General features: G+C 37.3%; 2 protein-coding genes across 3 annotated transcripts; one reads left to right on the plus strand and one right to left on the minus strand.

Annotated features, from left to right (window-relative positions):
* The first annotated feature begins 270 nt into the window (after window positions 1-270).
* Window positions 271-5,229, plus strand: LOC121876782 (small nuclear ribonucleoprotein F-like). Its single transcript, XM_042382177.1, has 3 exons — window positions 271-358; window positions 3,126-3,263; window positions 4,477-5,229. The coding sequence occupies exons 1-3, from the start codon at window positions 356-358 to the stop codon at window positions 4,609-4,611; spliced, it is 276 nt and encodes a 91-aa protein (XP_042238111.1). The 5' UTR covers window positions 271-355; the 3' UTR covers window positions 4,612-5,229.
* Window positions 5,230-5,841: 612 nt separating this feature from the next.
* On the minus strand, window positions 5,842-18,065 carry LOC121876851 (probable pyruvate dehydrogenase E1 component subunit alpha, mitochondrial). Of its 2 annotated transcripts, none has more exons than XM_042382319.1 (7): window positions 18,047-18,065; window positions 14,345-14,554; window positions 12,609-12,750; window positions 10,870-11,075; window positions 8,523-8,678; window positions 7,753-8,001; window positions 5,842-6,248 (listed from the first exon to the last, which is right to left on the minus strand). In XM_042382319.1, exons 2-7 carry the CDS (start codon window positions 14,396-14,398, stop codon window positions 6,060-6,062), a joined length of 996 nt encoding a protein of 331 aa, XP_042238253.1. In that variant the 5' UTR covers window positions 14,399-14,554; window positions 18,047-18,065; the 3' UTR covers window positions 5,842-6,059. The 2 variants fall into 2 exon arrangements, with proteins under 2 accessions (XP_042238253.1, XP_042238252.1); XM_042382318.1 differs by lacking the exon at window positions 18,047-18,065 and adding an exon at window positions 17,155-17,297.
* Between the last annotated feature and the right edge of the window lie 18 nt (window positions 18,066-18,083).

An 18,083-nucleotide genomic window follows, 5' to 3' on the forward strand; every position in this document is an offset into this window, starting at 1 on the left:
CATTATTTTTGACTTATTACACCTAGATATGGTATGTATAGACTAAAACAATAAAATTTATTCTAATACAAATATAACTAATCAAGACGTTTGGCGTGGGGTCATATATCCACCTCATGTAATAATGATATACAGGGGGTCTAGATAATAAGTTTATATATAATTTTTTAAGATTTACTGAATAAAAATAGTGAGAAAAATGATTATGTAGAATATTGTAAAAGAAATAAAAATTATCATGGTAAAAGGAATAATTTATGTCCATTGTGTGAGAGGTTTGTGAAGCTGACCGTCTGAGGTAAATAGAGCGGCTTATAAACACACTCGGCGGCGTCACCATAGAAATAACTAAAAAATGGCAAGTTTATTCTTTCAACTAACACTTTATGTATTTAATTATTAGAAAGACTGGATTTTTAATTTAGTTTAGTGGTATATAGAGATACTAGATCGTCAGCAACTGTTAGAAATGGACTAAATTTGTTGAGAGGGAACATGCTGACTCAGACCGGCTAAGCTCCAACTAACGCTATTTGACCGTGACTCCGCTCTGATTGGCTAAGGACTTTGTTTTTAATATGACGGTTGAAAAGTTAGGTAAGGTTAGGTAGGTTTCTTTGGTTGGTTAGGTCAGGTTCTAGTAAATGTTGCCTCTTTTATAATGATTAGTTTCCATACACAACAGAAATATAGTTAGGTTAGAGCTACTCAATGATCGACTCGCTGCAAAATAAATGCCTAATGCCATCAGACTCTCGGCCAAATATAGTTCTCGTGTTGTTCGGCGGTAATGGACGATTAGTCTGATCAATTTTTCATCGTGGTTTACCCTGCAATTTCCCTCATCCTCTGCCCACTACAGGTGATTTATGAATGTAGATGTAGGTAAAAGAAAAAGTGAAAATATAAAGTTGTCACTCCTTCAAAACTACTAACCAAAACAAGTAAAAAAACAAAGGCATTCCATAAACATTATCTGGTAGTAGCGGTTTCCTCATAAATTACCAATTGTATATACAGTACTGTACAGGTAAACCTCAAGATACGACATCCTGATCAGTAATGTTCCGGTTTAATGATGTTCATAAATTAAGACCATATTCCTACTGTATATATATAAAAAAAAAACTTACTTTAACGATATCTATTTGCTGAATTTTTTTATCCCGAGTGCAAACTATGGGTTGTGTATACTCAAATAATCGCTCTCATACAAGGATTCCAGCAATGACAATTATCTTTTACTACGTCATGTCAGTGATATTTTATAAGGAAATGGTATTTAACCCTATGCATGACGCATTTCTCGCTTCACTTGTAAGTTTACCTATGCGCCGCCACACGTCCAACAGCCCTGTGATCGTAAACCCACCATTGCATGCAGGGTGTCTATTGTTCCTGATAACCTGGATAAGGCAGGGAATTTTGTTTTGTCTGGCCAGTAGACACCCTGACTGTCTTTACTATATAAACACGTTAGTTTTCACTTCCCAAAAATTATTGATTTACGTACAAAATACGCCTGACCTTAGTTTTCGGCACATGGTCAAAAAATAGATTTTGTTTAAATTTCATACAAAGGAGCTACTTTATATGCTGATTATGGATCTGGGTTCAGAGTTTACATGCTGATGAGGATCTGGGTTCATAGTAAAATAATTTGAGTAATTAGTGTTAATTAATGACCTTCGAAATAATTAAAGATATTTAAAAAGTCAATTACAGCATGCCCTTAAAATTCATGGGGGCATTTATACTCATGCACAAAGAAATGTATATTCCCTTTGTGTTTGCCCTTTGGACAATTATTTCTTTTACCTGTACAGTATTGTATATATGTGTGTGTATGTAGATGCACACAAAGCACATACAAATACAGTAAATAAATATGGGAAAATCATCTTACAAATACTGTACTCGGAAACAAGACGACAAAATGTAGAAAAATGTGAGTCTACTCTCAATTCAACTAAAGTGTCCACACACACACTACAGGTTTAAGACTAATATTATTAAGAAATAACTTAGCTGTCCTGCCGGTCTTGACCTTGCTGGCACCCTCACTCGTCCATTGATGCCGTCCAAGACAGCTGGACCTTTTTTATTTTATTTTTTTTCTGTTCTCCTCAGCGAGTTGTTGATATTTCTATGTGCTATCACTATGTACAGCATGTCCTTCAAATTCACGAGGATTGGGTTCTAAAAAAGGCCACAAATCTCCAAATCCGCGAATAACATTTGCTGACCTGGGGGGGGGGGGTTACATTTTTATTTGTGTACAAAGAAATGTATATTCCCTTTTCTGTGTTTGTATATGTGTGTGTGGAGACACACACAAAACACATAATAATGGGAAAATCCTCTCCCAAATAATCAGAAACAAATGTAGTACTGTACTGTATTAAAAATGTTGAGTCTACCCTCAAGTCTACTCCGTGCTTTGTTATTAATAAAACAGGGAGTAGACTTCAGGGTAGACTCAACATGTTTAATACATTTGTTTCTGATTATTTGTGAGAGGATTTTTCCATTATTATATATACAATACGGGTAAAGGAAATTACAGGTACTGTCTGTAGAACAAATGGCTCCCTGTTCCGGCAGTGAAAATGCCAGCAACTTTAAAACTACCTGTACCCGCAAACATTCTTGGGTACATCCTGGGTGTCATCCGCAAATAATAGAGGACCACGAAATAAAAATACGCAAATTATCCGGGCATACTGTTTCGCCCTGTGAAAGGTGGGTCATATGCACAATCACAATCCTTTAGAAAACACAGAAAAAAAATAGAATTTTTTGTGGCAGCAATAATGTGCTTCAGTTTCCTTACAGGCATTCCTGCCTGTTGCTTGCCTCAAAAAAAATTATTTTTTCACTAATTTATTTTCAATTTCACCCTCAGTCACTGCTATCACTATGGACTGTCTTCTGGGTTTTATAAGGCATATGCAATAAAGATGTCTGACGTCATCCATTTTGGCTCGCCTGTTGTGCTGAGAACTGCTAAATTGCAAGATTTATCTCTTTTGCTCTCAGTTTTACCAGATTAGTGCCATATGTTATGTGGGAGACCTAATGTAATGTGACTCAGATATAAGGATTGATTATTTCATCTTTTTCAGTCTCTCGCTGTTCCAACTCCAATTAACCCCAAGCCTTTCCTGAATCAGCTGACCGGTCAAGCTGTTATTGTAAAGCTCAAATGGGGTCACGAATATAAAGGTATCCTTGTGTCTGTTGATGGATACATGAACCTCCAGGTGAGTTATCGTAGTACTTTGATTGCCAGGTGTATATGAAGAGCCCACTAACAGTATGTAACCAGTATATGAATCATTATAAATAACCTCAGATTATGATCTTGACATCTCAGAGTTTGAACTACCTTCCTTTCATGATGAACCTTGGACAGGAAGTATGTATGTACAGTTACAATTGGCCATACAGTATGTACTTTGCGAGGCTCTTCTGGCTAACTTGGTTAGGGGGCACTGTCAGATATATACACACACTGTTGAACAACTGAACCCATAGTTTAAGCAACTGTCTATGGTTTTTAGCAGAACAAATAGAAAGAACAACACAAGTTGCAAAATAAGGAACAACAACATATTTCAAACAAATACTACCCTAACTGCACCACAATAAATGAACTTCACAGACAAACTTAGAAGGGAAAATATTTAATACAGTACACCAGACATGGGGAAAATAACATGGAGACAATTAAAAATGTTAACATAGAAACTGGCTAAACATTGGTATCAGTGGTGGCAGGAGGTGTTTTTAGGGACCAGTGTAGGTATTGCAGGGAGTCAGGCACTAAACCTAAATGAAAATAAGACAGTGCTGTATATCAAAGCAGGAAGAAATACAGTAGATAACATGCTAGATGTGGCTCCATAATTAAATATCCAGGAACAATATTGTAAAATAAATAATTGAACTCTTGCCCCCATAATTTGAAACGCCCCTTTCTCTTGCCGGGGTTCTTCGTGTTGACAACCAGTTTAAAAAAATCTGAGTTGCGAAGGACATGGCACTAAGCACTCGACAGAGAGGTGTGGCAGTAGAATGAACGAATTCCAATGTTATAAGTTAATTTTGCCGCCACACCTCCCTTCAGGCGCTGTAGTGCGGTGTCCTTCGCAACTCAGATTTTTTTAAACTGGTTGTCAACACGACGCCCGTCAACAGAAAATGTGTTTATAACTACGGGAGTTAAGGTCTTCCAAGATCAACCTATTTCAGATCGCTTTCTTAAGAGGATCCCCCTACCATGACCAAAAGTTCATGAGATTTAGTATAAAGTTGTCTGTCCTTTTAACCATCTTATATTTTATTTACAATCTATAACTTTCTATTGACTCATGACAGGTACTTATAAGGGATTTTTGTGTGTGGTGTTAGCTAAAGTTCAGTTACAGTTCTAGGCTTTTTTGGGAAGATGGTGATGATGAAAATTTCTTACAGCTGGCCAACACAGAGGAATATATTGATGGTCAGTCAACCGGCAGTTTAGGAGAGGTGCTCATCCGCTGTAACAATGTTCTGTACATCCGTGGAGCAGAAGAAGATGACGAAGAAGAAGGCCAAATGAAGGAGTAGCAGAGTTAGTGCACGTTGAAAAAAATGGACCTGATGAAGATTTTTATTTTGCAATAGTTTCCCATTTAATTTTTTATGTAAGCTTTTGTTTTAGCAAAACTATGGTATTCCTTGCTCAATTATTCCACTGATAAAGGTTTAATTGGGCAAACCTTTACTGTATTTGAAACCTTCAGAGACAAGATGTAAGTGCTTCAAGGCCTACTGGTGTTTTCTCAGTCATGCAGGAGCTAGGTGAACACCCTCTGGATCTAGCTCCCACATATGAATGGGCTTATTAAATGCATTTCTGAGGCCTCACATCAGTTTTACGTATCAGTGATGTGTACGACTGGTGTGAAAGGCATCAGACAGGCATTTAATACACCCATTAATGTGCGAGAGCTAGCTCCTGAACGACTGAGAAAGCGGATGCAAGACAGTGATATTTCTAAAGTAATCAAGTTCAAAGTGTATTTACTATAAATTGAAAAAACGTGAATGACTTGTTTGGGAAACAGAGCCTGAAGTGACTTATGAATAAAATTTCTTAGTGTTAAGACTTGATCACATAAGTAAGTGACGATGTATGCCACTTTGTTTTACAATTTTCTTATATAATAAAAGCCTCTTTCTAAATTTACTTTTCATTTCAAACAGATAAATATAATGTTGCTCTTCATCACCAAAAGATGCAGCACCATACCATTACATGTTCATTGAGTGGATAATGTGTAAAAGAAAAAAGGGTAGAATAAATTTAATTCGGTCATCTTAATAATACCTTTACAACAATTATTTATATGTATATATATATATACTACTGATAACCACATAGGAAACAAGAAAACACTAAGTTTCCAAGTGCTTTCATGTAATTCACATCTTCAGGGGTGAGTACAGACTAAGGAGTAATTATTGACACAGCTAATATATACAGTAAAGGAGAGTGAGATCAAGTCCCCTAGGGACAAATCTTGTAAATCACAAAATTTTCCAGTTTGTACCAGCCATTACTCATGCTGTCCCTAGGGACCTGTTCTCACTCTCCTCTACTGTATATATTAGCCTTGTCAATAATTACTCCTTAGTCTGTACTCACCCCTGAAAAAGTGAATTACATGAAAGCGCTTGGAAACTTAGTGTTTTCTTGTTTCCTATGTGGTCATCAGCATATATATATCGACCACATGCACCTACAGTGATATATATATATATATATATATATATATATATATATATATATATCTCTCTCTCTCTCTCTCTTTTTTTTTTTCAACTGTACCAGTACATGATAGTTAAAAAAAATTCATGATGCTTGCATGGATTACCATGCAAGCATCATGAATTTTTATTTTAACTGTATACTGGTACAGTTGCAGAAATGTGTCCCTACACCCTGTGTAAATAAATATGTGAACAACTTTGTGAACAACTTTTGCACAACTGCTAAAAACAATGAGAACACATCAATGCAAATTGGTGATTTTGCTGAGGCGCTGGTGTGTGTAAGGGTCGAAGGGTGTTGTGCCCCGAATGGAGGACTCCAAGGGATTTGAATAAACATCAGCAGCAAGTTCCTGGACAGCAATCTCCTTATCACTCTTCGCAATCTTCACGGCTTCATCTACTTCTTTACGTACTTCACTGTCAATTTTCTAGTGAGGAGAGAGGCACCATCAACATGTCAAATACATCTAAATACTGTACAGATAAAATAATTTAAATTCATTTTTTTTTTTAAAGGTAATGCAGTATGTAATCCCGTAACAACCTCATCCCAAGCCTTACCTCTTGGTTACCCACCCTTGGTCTTCCTGCAGAGACAACAACACTACACTAATCCCAACTCCTTACACCCAGACTAAGCTGGCATATTGGTTGTATGGTGGCAACAGCAGATGTTATGTGTTGACCACGGTCATACATGTTAGTGAACGTAAAATCAGACGATTCATGTTATGCTCAATTGCCCATAAAACATGTAGCTGTGACTTCTTTATTAAGTCCCCAGTTGAGACATCTGTTTTCTCACTGCTTCATTATGCCCGAGTCCTCTGTTTTCTTTCATGTACCTCAGAAACTCTGATATTTCTTAATACCTCACAGGGTGTTCAGAGATTTTAAATTGAGAGTGAATGCACATGTTTTACATTAAGTTAGATATGTCTGATTGCAGATGAAGCATTCAAGATGTATTGAGTATATGTTGAAAGCAGCATATATCTTTATGTGTAGAGTACATAGTATTAAGACATGTTTTGAGGACCCATTCGCCAGCTGTAATCAGTCTATTTATCGTGAACTTACGGGATAGTAATTCAAAACTGGTCATATCTTTTTTAGAATCCGATGAGAGTACAGGGGGTCTCAAAAAATTCGCAGGGGGTTAGTTTATGAAAATGGCTGCGAATAACATTTGCAGACTAGGGGTGGGGTTACATTTTTACTTGTGAGTTTGAGTGTTATGTAGCTGTAAAGGAATCAGAAGAGATATAGAGACCAGTACAGTATGCAGTACAGTGCAATGCTTTGTTATTAAAGATGAGTGTTATTAAAGGTGAGTTAACTTTAATAACAAGGCAAGGAGTTGACTTGTGGGTAGACTCTCACATTTTTAATACATTTAGATTCATTTTGTTGTCTTGTTCATGATTTTTTGTGAGAGGATTTTCCCATTATTATTTATTTGTATTATGTTTCGTGTGTGTCTACACACAAACACACACACACATTTATACAATACAGGCAAGAAAAATCTTTGTCCAAAGGGCAAACACATAAAGGGAATATACATTTCTTTCCACATGAGTAAAAATTTACCCCCCCCCCACCTTAGTCAGCAAATGATATTTGTGAATTAGGCTATTTGCAGCCATTTTGAGACCCAAACCCTCCCATGAATTTTAAGGGCATGCTGTATTGTATTTTATGATGGATCATGTATCAGTTTTGTTTTATGCAAAATAAAGAATAACGGATTGAAACCTATTCCTATTTAAATACCTGTATAACACTGACATAACCACTACACTGCCAGAGGTATAACTATTCAATTTAACGAAATCTCGCTTTTACAGAATCGGCTTGCACGCTTTATTCTGTTACATGGAATGATTACTGTATATCTTATTCTTGCTGTGGCAAAGGAACATTTCTTACCTTAAGTTCATCAGCAGTAACAAGATCTGCACCTACAATGTGTTCTTTGAACAACATGATGGGGTCTCGGGTTTGGCGGACCTCCTGGATTTCATCGCGGGTGCGGTAAGAGGTGCCCGGATCAGACATGGAGTGTCCGTGGTAACGATAAGTAGCAACTTCCAGTACCAGTGGGCCTTTTCCTGACGTGCAGTAATCAACGCAATATTTGATGGCTTCCCGCACACTCAGCACATCCATACCATCAATCTGTACAAGACATTTCATTTGTATTTAAAAAAAATATATAATTATTTACAAACATCAGGCTAAATTTTCATGGTAGCCATGACTGTCACTGCCTCTGACTAGCCATGATGTCCCTCACAAAAAACACTTTATAACCAATACTGTATACTGTACAGTACAGTATTATGTTATTTTTTGGTACAGTATAAAATCATGCCACATATCTTAACATGAACAGGATATGTTCACTCATGTAATGCACACTAGCCATCTTGTTAGGGTTATAAGTGGTTCATATGTCTACCCATTCATGTCTTAGCAGCCATATCTTAAACATGTAGCAATGGAATTGATTCAAATTTTGTGCCAAGATTAAATGTCATATCTTCACTCCTTCATAAATACATATTTTTGGGGAGATGATAGTAAAACAAAAGGTGTATCAGTCAATATGAGGAGACATGACTAAAATTAATAATAACTGAGGTGTTTGGTTAGTGAGAAATTAACAAGTTGAACAAGATACAGGTAGTGTAGCTTACCCATATTCCTGGGACATAATTTCCTCGGGTGTAGTAGTTGGTAGAGGCTGCGGCACGATCAATGCTGGTGCCCATGCCATAACCATTATTCTCACAGATAAAAACAGATGGAAGGTTCATCAGCTTGGCCATGTTATATGCCTCGAAAAGTTGACCCTGAGAAAAGAGTTAACCTTTTTTTTAATTCTCTAGACCAGTGGAGCAGTGGTTCCCAATCTACAGTCTGTGGCTTAAGATTTACCAATCTGTTGGATGTTGTTTTTTTCTCAATTATTTTATTCATAATTTCTTAGTTTGAGCTTTTCCCCATCTAGTTATTATATGTCTTATTTGTGTCACTTATGTTACTTGTATATTATTTGTAATTCGTAACCCATTCCCCAAATATGTAACTGTATATTTTCAGCCTTCTGGCTGCCAAGCTCTTTCAATAAACCGTTAATTATTATTATTATTATTACACACTCAGTGTCCTCCTTCCACTTCCCCGCTGAGCCAACTAACTCGTTTGCAAAGAAATGTTTGCCTTAATGTTTTTGACCTCGTGATGATTTTTAATTTTTTTTGGCACATACTGTATGTAAGATTGTGTATATGCATGTAACTGAGTTAAAAAATATATTAATAAAGTACCATATCTACCCCAAATTACGAATTGAAAAATAACCATAGACAGTGCTCGAAATGGAAAATTAGAAGTAAGGGTATACATATGCATGGAATGGTACAGGTAGTACTATTTCCTTTTTTCATAGCTAAGCAGGGTGCATTATTTTCATAACCCGTACATCGCATTATGTGACGGCATCAATATTTTCACTGTTTTAAATATATTGAATACTGTACATGCATTGAAAGAGCAGGCAATGGAATGGGCTTTATGTTTTTAGTGTAGATATATATAAGAGAATAATTCAAAGGACCCAAATACTATACAGCATCTTACCTTTAAAATAGTCCATAAAGAGATTCATAACCTGGTGGTATTTCATCCCTTATTTTCCGCTTCGGCATACAGTCTCATCTATGCTGCGAAGTCCCATTTTGGATCCACTTTTTTGCATACTCTTCAAGATTGAAAATCAGAGGAGGTGGCACAGCCACTTTAATGAAAAGGAGGAGTGATGTGGTACTGTATTGATGCCCAGACAATTTCTTGTGACACAACCCACAGGTTACACAAACCCATAGGCCACACTTCCAATAATTCACACTAAACACAAGAGCATATACTACTGATAATTATAAATATTATTGTTGTAAAAGTAAACGAGGTGGTACTGTGATGTGAAATAATGATAATGTTCTCTGTATTAATGCTCTGCAACATGATGACCATGCACAACATGTGAGGGTATGTGTACCCCCTGCATTACCCTCCATTTCGAGCACTGACCTGATAGCCTGGTGGTTACAGTGATGAGTCTAACTTGGCTACAATGCCACCACAGATGTTAATAGATGCAAATGTGAAAAGATAATTATCTCTAAATCTGCATTTGTATCTGATATTTGTTTATTTAAGGATAAATGTTGCAGGTATGACATCAATAGATAAAAATGCTTGGAAGAGTATAGAAACTATTACTGCTTAGCTCTGAAGAGTTGGGTGCCTGCCATACAGACACTAATTGTCTTGGGTTATCATCATCAGTACAGTAGATATAAATCCAGCTTTTATATCTACAATATCACTTTTTTAATTAATTCAAAGTAATAATAATAATGTGTTTCAATAAGTAATAATGTATTTTTAATTCTGGAGTTAGGCTAGGCAGAATTTAGCATACTGGAGACAGCAGCTAGGGGAATCATTAGCCTATGGGAAACAGCAACTCCTTTATAGGATGCAGGCAGATTTTTTAGCCATTTTTCAGACAAACAAGTGCATCTTATATGCTGTAAAATACGGCATATGAGATGAAATCTAACGGTCAAGCAACTGGTTAAGAGACTGTGTGCTAGTGGAGACAAGTCCATTTGTCCTCACATGAGTTTGAGGAATAAGTTACCTTGTGATTGTAGAAGAATGATGACACACTGAAATCTTATTTGTACACTTATTAACATTGTGAAACTTAAGAGAATAATGAAATAAGTTAGTGATATAACTAAGCATACTGGTAGTAAAAAAAAAGCACTACTTTACCATATTTTAAATAAATTACTGAGAGGGTTTATGTAATTTTCATTTTTTTATCTCAATACCTGTACTGTACAAACAAAAGTTTCTAATAAATAAAATTATAACTCAAAATATGAAGGTATATAGTAATTTACTGTAAGCATTCTCAGCAAACCTTAAGACAATTAATTTAATGTGCTCCCACAGGCGTTATTCACTCACCTGATTAGCAGCGCCATCACCATACAGTGCCACATTGATGCCTCCGTTCTCTAAGTATTTGTTGGCTAGAGCAACACCCGCACCAACCGGGACCTGCGCCCCTACGATACCATTACCCCCGTAAAAGTTCTTGGTGTACATGTGCATGGATCCACCCTTGCCTCGTGCCACACCTTGCGCCCTCCCTGTCAGCTCAGCCATGATACCTGCCACAAATACAGTGTTCAGTTCCAAGATGACACTGTTCAGACACATCAAAACAGTTAATATATGAACAGTCGTAACTGCAATTCTACATAGATGAGTCATATTCCAAGATAAACATCCTCACTTCCCTATTTTTCATAATATATACCACAGATGACAAAGACTGACACAACTGAGAGCCTGCCACCTTGAATTCCAGTAATGACCCTCCACATTAGTTCCAAACTAACCCGAGGAAGAAGGAAGAATTTTTGAGCTGCTCAGCTATTACTTCAGTTTGAAAGCTGGATTTCAGGATAATTTTTTTTAATTCTAATTTCATGTTCTCCACTAAGAGATTTTCATAACTGAAGCCAGCCTAAAAAGTTGGAAGTGGTGGTATTACAATGGCGCCAAAGGCCAAGCAAACATTGACCTTTTATCTCCTCTGTACCACACAATTCTCAAGTGTTATCCCTGGGTATCTATTGAAGCAAAGCTCAATCAGCGTCCAATGCCTCTGGCAGCATGAATGTTACACAATCTCAAAAACCGCTCCTTGTGGAACCATCTTCAAGAACATTTTGAGCTTTCATTCCAAGCAAGACAGTTCAGAAAGGTAAAAACTTAATAACCAACTAAAGATGTCCACGGGGACCCCCTCTCCCAGCTGTGACACCTCAAATGCTCAGATAACCCGAATACTGTACCACTAACACATCACAGGCCTAAAATATTTACCTGTCTCCCACCTCTAAAAGATCCTAGAGAACAAGGAAAAGTTAAACATGAACCTTCATCAACTAAAAACAAAGTAGAGAGAAGAATATCTAAAAACCCTACATGGTATTTACAAGCTAAGGATACCCAATGAAATGTGAATCATCTATTGCTCTCTGACACAGAATAGAAGAGGCATTTGGCCTCAGATGAAGCATAAGCAGTTAAGGAAACAAAATCCTAATAAGCCAGAAAGTAGCTACCAAACAGTATTAATATTTACATAAAACAGTCGGTTTCTGAAATACTAAATGGTAAACACAGAGAAGACAACAGATGAACCTGCTCCCAGTGAGTCCCAAAGTGCCAAAACAGTATCCAGCTGTCTGAATCACTTTGGGGAATGGTGAAAGATTGGAAGTTATCAATTATATGTAGAAACCTAGCTCACTGCCAGTACTCCATAAAGGTGTGGGACACCTTAACTCCTTCACTATGGGGATGTCACTTTTAATAATGTATTGGGCTAACACCAGATGATTATATTCAGTACAGAGGGGATTGGAGGGATAGTAACACTGAGGCACTGGAGGGTAGTAAGACTATTTTGAAGCTAAAATAGTGCCCCAACGTGAGACAAAAACCCTGACACCTCAAATGCTCAGGTAACATGCATACTGTACTGTACCACTCCCTAATGTATCACAAGCATTGAACCTTTAGCTGTCTCCCTCCTCTATAATATCCTGGATGGCTGAGGTTAAATGCTGGCTTATGTACTGTACACCACTACCTTGACCAAACACAGCATGATACACCAGTTTTAAGCTCACCCACAACAGAGCAGCCCATGACGTATGCCCATCCATGGTCACGATAAGCAGTGATGACAGAGTCTTGAGGCCTCAGAGCAGCTTTTATACCAACACAGATGGCTTCTTGACCACTGTATAAATGACAGAATCCACGAATGGCCTGTAAACAATGAATCACTCAATGATTATCGTCTCCTGACTACTTACAGTATATGTAGAATGATAAAGATAGTGAAATAACAATATACAACACTGTACTGTACTAATAATAACAACATTTACAATAATAATAATTGTTTCTTAACACTTTCTATCTATATTGCAGATAACCCAGAGCAAAGTAAAAATCTATCTACTGACATCCATTCACTCCTACTGCTGTAACAATTCTCATGAATAATACAATGCTTTTTGTATGGACTCTACCACACGTTTTTCCCTCAAACACCTATACCCTACAAAGTCATCCGCCTTCCATACATGTTTTACTCTTACTACTTAACCCTTTAAGGTGTACTGTAATGTCACACTTAAGGCAGGTATTTTATTCAGGCTAATGCCAGATGATTTTATTGAGCTGAGAGAAAACCCTGCCACTCATTGGGTTAACGCTGCCACTTGATCAACTTAACCTCCAACTTTGTCTGAACCAAAACTACACTTCCTCCAAACAATCACATAGTTTTCTAATAAAATTCTCAAATATATGTATAGTTATAAAATACAAGTACTGTAATAACAAAACTAGAGATGTACCAATACGCCGATACAGTACAGGTAGTATTTAGAAATGGCCAATACAGTACCCCGATATTTAGAAATAGCCAATACTCCAATACCTGTACTGTATACAGTACATTACTGTACTGACAAGCCAAGGAATGGTGTCGTCTGCTGATTATTACTGTATTACTGTTACAGGGATAACTAAAACAGAGGTCTGTAATCAGTATTTATATACTACATATACAGTACATGACAGATACTGGACAATAACATGAAGGAGTTACAGTAGTGAATAGAGAATACTGTACTACCAGTCCAAGAAGTACAGTATAGGGAAGAGATGTTTGCAGCACAAACTCAATTCCTTCACTCAGGATCATGGCTCATGACTGGGTTTGCCACTCCCAGGGTGTGATCAATTAAATACTGTTTATTAAAAGTCTACAGATAACAGCATGGTAAGTTCCTTGTCTATCTTGGAGCATAATTATATTTTCAATTATGCTCTGTCTAGAGATGCAGCAGCTTCAACCACCACAAGACATGTCAATATCTCTAGATTACTGTATACTGTTAACATCATCTTATCCTGTAGAAAACATTGGAGGATGCTTTAGAAGTCACTTTCAATGGCAAAAAGATAAAATTCAGCCACAAGTACTAAGGGAAACCTCTCCACACAAGGTCCAGGAGCAGCCTGGTGTGCAGCATGTCTTCACCTGATGCCTTACAAGCCAGAAAGATGAAGAGCACAATGTGTGTTCTGTACAGGTGTAGACCATAGCTCATTATAAACAAAATCAGTAGTAAACCATATAAGAGTGAATTCAGCTCCTGTGAAGCCAGCATAAAGAGATGATCTTTTAATTTTTTTATCTATGTGTCTCAAGCTGAAATATTGGAATATCAACCCAAAACCCTGAAACTACAATCTGATACTCCAAAATACTATACAGTACTGTTCCTAAAAACATAAAAAATATATACATAAATATTTAATGTTTGTGAAAATACAGAGAGCCACTAACCTTTTCTTTGTAGAGGTTACTGGAAGCAGACTCCATCCTCCTAACAATTTGCATCTGATGGTAGAAGAGGAGAGCTTCATCCCTGGTGCAGGTGGCTGTAGCACTGGGAGGTTCTTCAAGTAGGTGCAGCTTGTAAAGTTGAGTTTCAAAACTGGCTTCTGATACAGTGCCATTCCTTCTAACTGATGTCAGAAAGGTTGCCAGAGCTCTCTTTTGAAAGACACGAGATGAAAAAAAAATATTAAAACATGAAGAAATACCTGAGCCGGGGCATGAAAGCATAAATAAGATTAAACCCCCACAAACATAACTCACAAGTAAATGATAATATAAACACCTTTAAATACATGTAAATACTGTACCGAGTAATTGAGCTAAAGTAGCCCGAGGTTTATGCAACAGAGAGGCAACAGAGCTTAAGGATATATGGCTATGTGAGGTTTTAGTCATACCTGCAACACAGACAATAATAAAGTTCCCAAGCCAACAAGATCTTCACGGCCACACATTGAAGACCGAAGATGATGTCAAAGAATGCTGCACCAAGTCAGTAAACATACACTACAAAGTTGATAATGACTTGGAGTGATGAAATAAATATAAATACAGGTCAACTTGGATTGGGTTAAATTTTTTTTTCTCCTACAATGATGAAATGAATAAAGGATATGTCGTAAGGTTGGGTTTGGTCCCTACTTTTCCTACAAACATGAAAGTTACAGGTGTTTCCTCTAACAATATGTGAATCAGGCAGTTGTAAAAGGAAAATTTGTATGGTTCTGTAGCAGTGTTCATGAAGTGTTCACCTCACTAATTATTTTGTTGGTCCAGAGATTTTATAGATCATAATGTCTCTGTGTTATTTGTATGTAGTTAGTTAACTGTATTTTAATTTATTGTTTTACTGTTCAAGATTTTAATCATGGACCATAATGTATCTTGTTTATATTCATAAAGCATGTGTTTTGTGGTCAATAAAATATCTATTTATCTACACTCAGCAAAACATAGGTACACTAACCCACAGAAAATTTTTTTTATTTATGTTCCACCTTAATAATTTAGTCCCAAGGGAAACTACCCAGGTTCCAAGAAATGAGGACACTTCCCTTCTCACTGTCACTAGATGTTAATCATGCCAAAAAAATCAAGAGATCTAAACTCACAACCACACCACATGAGACAGACAGACACTCAAGTAAAGCCCATATAAGCCCAGTCTCTGTGGTCACCCTCATGCCCATCCCCAATCTTTTCTTATCTAACAAAAACAAGTCAAGAGTGAGTGACATGCTAATGACATCAAAGTGAATGGAAGATAATTAACATTCATCCACTACCTGATGACTTTTATTTCAGTTCCATACAACCATGGAATCTGGGATTTTTAACACATGCAATAGATATATCTCATCATTCTGAGTAACTTTCATTCTATACACTTCTGTGGCACATGAATAAAAAAGTCGTTACTTAATTTTTTAGTGTATCTCTATCTATTATCATAAATCACCTGTAGAGGGCAGGACATTAAGGATAAGGGAAATTGCAGGGTAAATCATGGTGTAAGCTGATCATATGACACTAAAATGATGTCTCTGTGTGCTTTATAAGTGAAGAAATTAATTATTTACCGTTAATACTCCTCTGAAAAATCTGCCAAGTCACCATGTGTTGTCGTCAGCTGTTTGTTTACTGTACAACCAAGCCGCTCGGTCAGAGTGTACTCTCACGTCCACAATAAACGTAAAATTACACCATAACGCTTCAACAAAGTTACTTTCATTGGTACCAGTTATCAAAATAAGTACAGTAGTTTCTGTGGTATTAGATCCGGTCACCCAGGGAATGTTAGGTTATGTGAGGTTAGGTTAGGTAAGGTTGGTTTAGATATCTAAATACAGGGAAGACCGAAACTAAAACTTTACCCTTTCTGTTTAATATGGCGGGGGGTACGCCCCCCAGCTAGGAAGTTAGGTAAGGTTATATAGGTTCATTTTGTTGGTTAGGTCAGATTCTATTAGGTTTAACGACAGAACTTAAATTTTACCCACAATAGATGAATTAATGTTCAAAGGAGGGCCACCAGACTGGTGCCTGCACTTTGGCACCTCAACTCCCACAATGGATTACAGCTCAAGATTGAAGAAGCCGCAGGTCCAGAAAACTGTGAGGGCAAACTTTTCGGAGTGAGAGTTGTGAACTCTTGGAACAATCTACCAAAAAGTGTTGTGACGGCACCGAGTGTGAGCTCTTTCAAGACAAAACTTGACCAACACTGGAGCAGGTTCAGGTACATTCAGGAGCCGGTGCATGCCCAGTACTTGCCAACAGTGCGTAACAGAGACGTGACCGATCGCCCAAGCGGTTAATGAGCCGATCAGTGGTGAAGAGGATAAAAACATAAAGGATTATTAGGATATCATATATCAGTTAACACAATAAGTCTGTTCATTATGGAAATATCACACTCGACCCCGCCTAACAATATGACATAAGGTTTTGTGATTGGACAATGTGGCAGTATCCTCAGTGGAAGCAAATTTTAGTCGATCTACCGGTACAGCACAGCATTGTTTTCTAACCGGCCAATCACAAGCCAAGGCGGAAGAGGACCGACTGGGCTACTTAACGTTTCCATAATAATCAGACTTATAGTGTTCTGTGTTTATACATTTGTGCATGACATGTTAATTGGAATGGTCAAAACATCAAGTATTTGGCCACAATCAGGTGTCGTCTGCAACACACCGGCCTTATCAAGTCCACCCCCTAATTCACCACTCTCATCTTAACTTGTTCATACACACCTGACGGGTCTGACTCTGACTTGTCACAGACTTCAACATTTGGGACAACATTTTGGTGTTATTGTTCGTGGAAGCTTTTCCTCGGTGGTCTCGGCTGCAAGTCACAATGTTCCAAAACTTCCACGACCACCATCCCTATATCATTAATTTATTTTCATATTACTCAAGTATATTATACAAACCAAACATATAACCTATACAAAATAATCTTGTATAAATATATTATATTAGGTAAAGTTTGGTTGGTTTTTGTGGCCTGAAAAAATTAATAATTCAGCGGGTTGTTCGCGGCTATATTTTAGTATTATGATTTGCATCTTCATTGTAACCTTCCTGGCCTCTTTTTTTTTTCATTCACCTGCTCGTGCATAATGGCGCTCACAATACATGAAAAATATGTGTGAAATACGTTCACTTGTGTTTTATTGAAAATAGGCGAAAAAATAAATAAGGAAGTCAATATTTACTTAATTTTACTCACCACACTACTGTAGTAGGAAAATGTTAGGGATAACGGGCTTTAAGGGGACATTCTGTGTGCTTGTGGAGCAGAAACTTAATCCAAGAAGTAGTGGTACCTGTACTAACACTAGCCAAGCCATCGACATAATATGCAAAAAAAAATTAATATCCAATTCTTAGCTTCATAGTTCAGAGTGCCCGAGATGTCGCCGGGAAATGCAAGCAATCTATCAGTAGCGAAAAGGATAAAAGTAAGAGTGTAGTGGATTCCTCCCCTACAAACGCTGTTTGTCGCTGAGTAGCCGACCCCGAAAATTTTCCAGTGTATGTCTCGTGGTCTAGGTCAACCAGCGCCGCCTTACATGATGGAGGTCAACTATTAAGCCACGCCTACCTCCGCTATATAAGACCTGACCTCGTGGTGACTTACCTCTTTCGACCTACACCAACCAGCAAGCAACACCTCC

This window comes from Homarus americanus, unplaced genomic scaffold (genome assembly GCF_018991925.1).
Source record: "Homarus americanus isolate GMGI-L3 unplaced genomic scaffold, GMGI_Hamer_2.0 scaffold50281, whole genome shotgun sequence".
Taxonomy (NCBI): domain Eukaryota; kingdom Metazoa; phylum Arthropoda; class Malacostraca; order Decapoda; family Nephropidae; genus Homarus; species Homarus americanus.

Coding starts and splice junctions, on each gene's coding strand:
- LOC121876782 (XM_042382177.1), top strand. Junction 3,264..4,476: donor ATGGATACATGAACCTCCAG/GTGAGTTATCGT, acceptor AATTTCTTACAG/CTGGCCAACACAGAGGAATA.
- LOC121876851 (XM_042382318.1), bottom strand. CDS start 17,205: ATGTTGTCCCAAATGTTGAAGTCTGTGACAAGTCAGAGTCAGACCCGT. Junction 14,555..17,154: donor GTCAGAGTCAGACCCGTCAG/GTGTGTATGAAC, acceptor GTCTTTCAAAAG/AGAGCTCTGGCAACCTTTCT. Junction 12,751..14,344: donor GTAACCTCTACAAAGAAAAG/GTTAGTGGCTCT, acceptor CATTGTTTACAG/GCCATTCGTGGATTCTGTCA.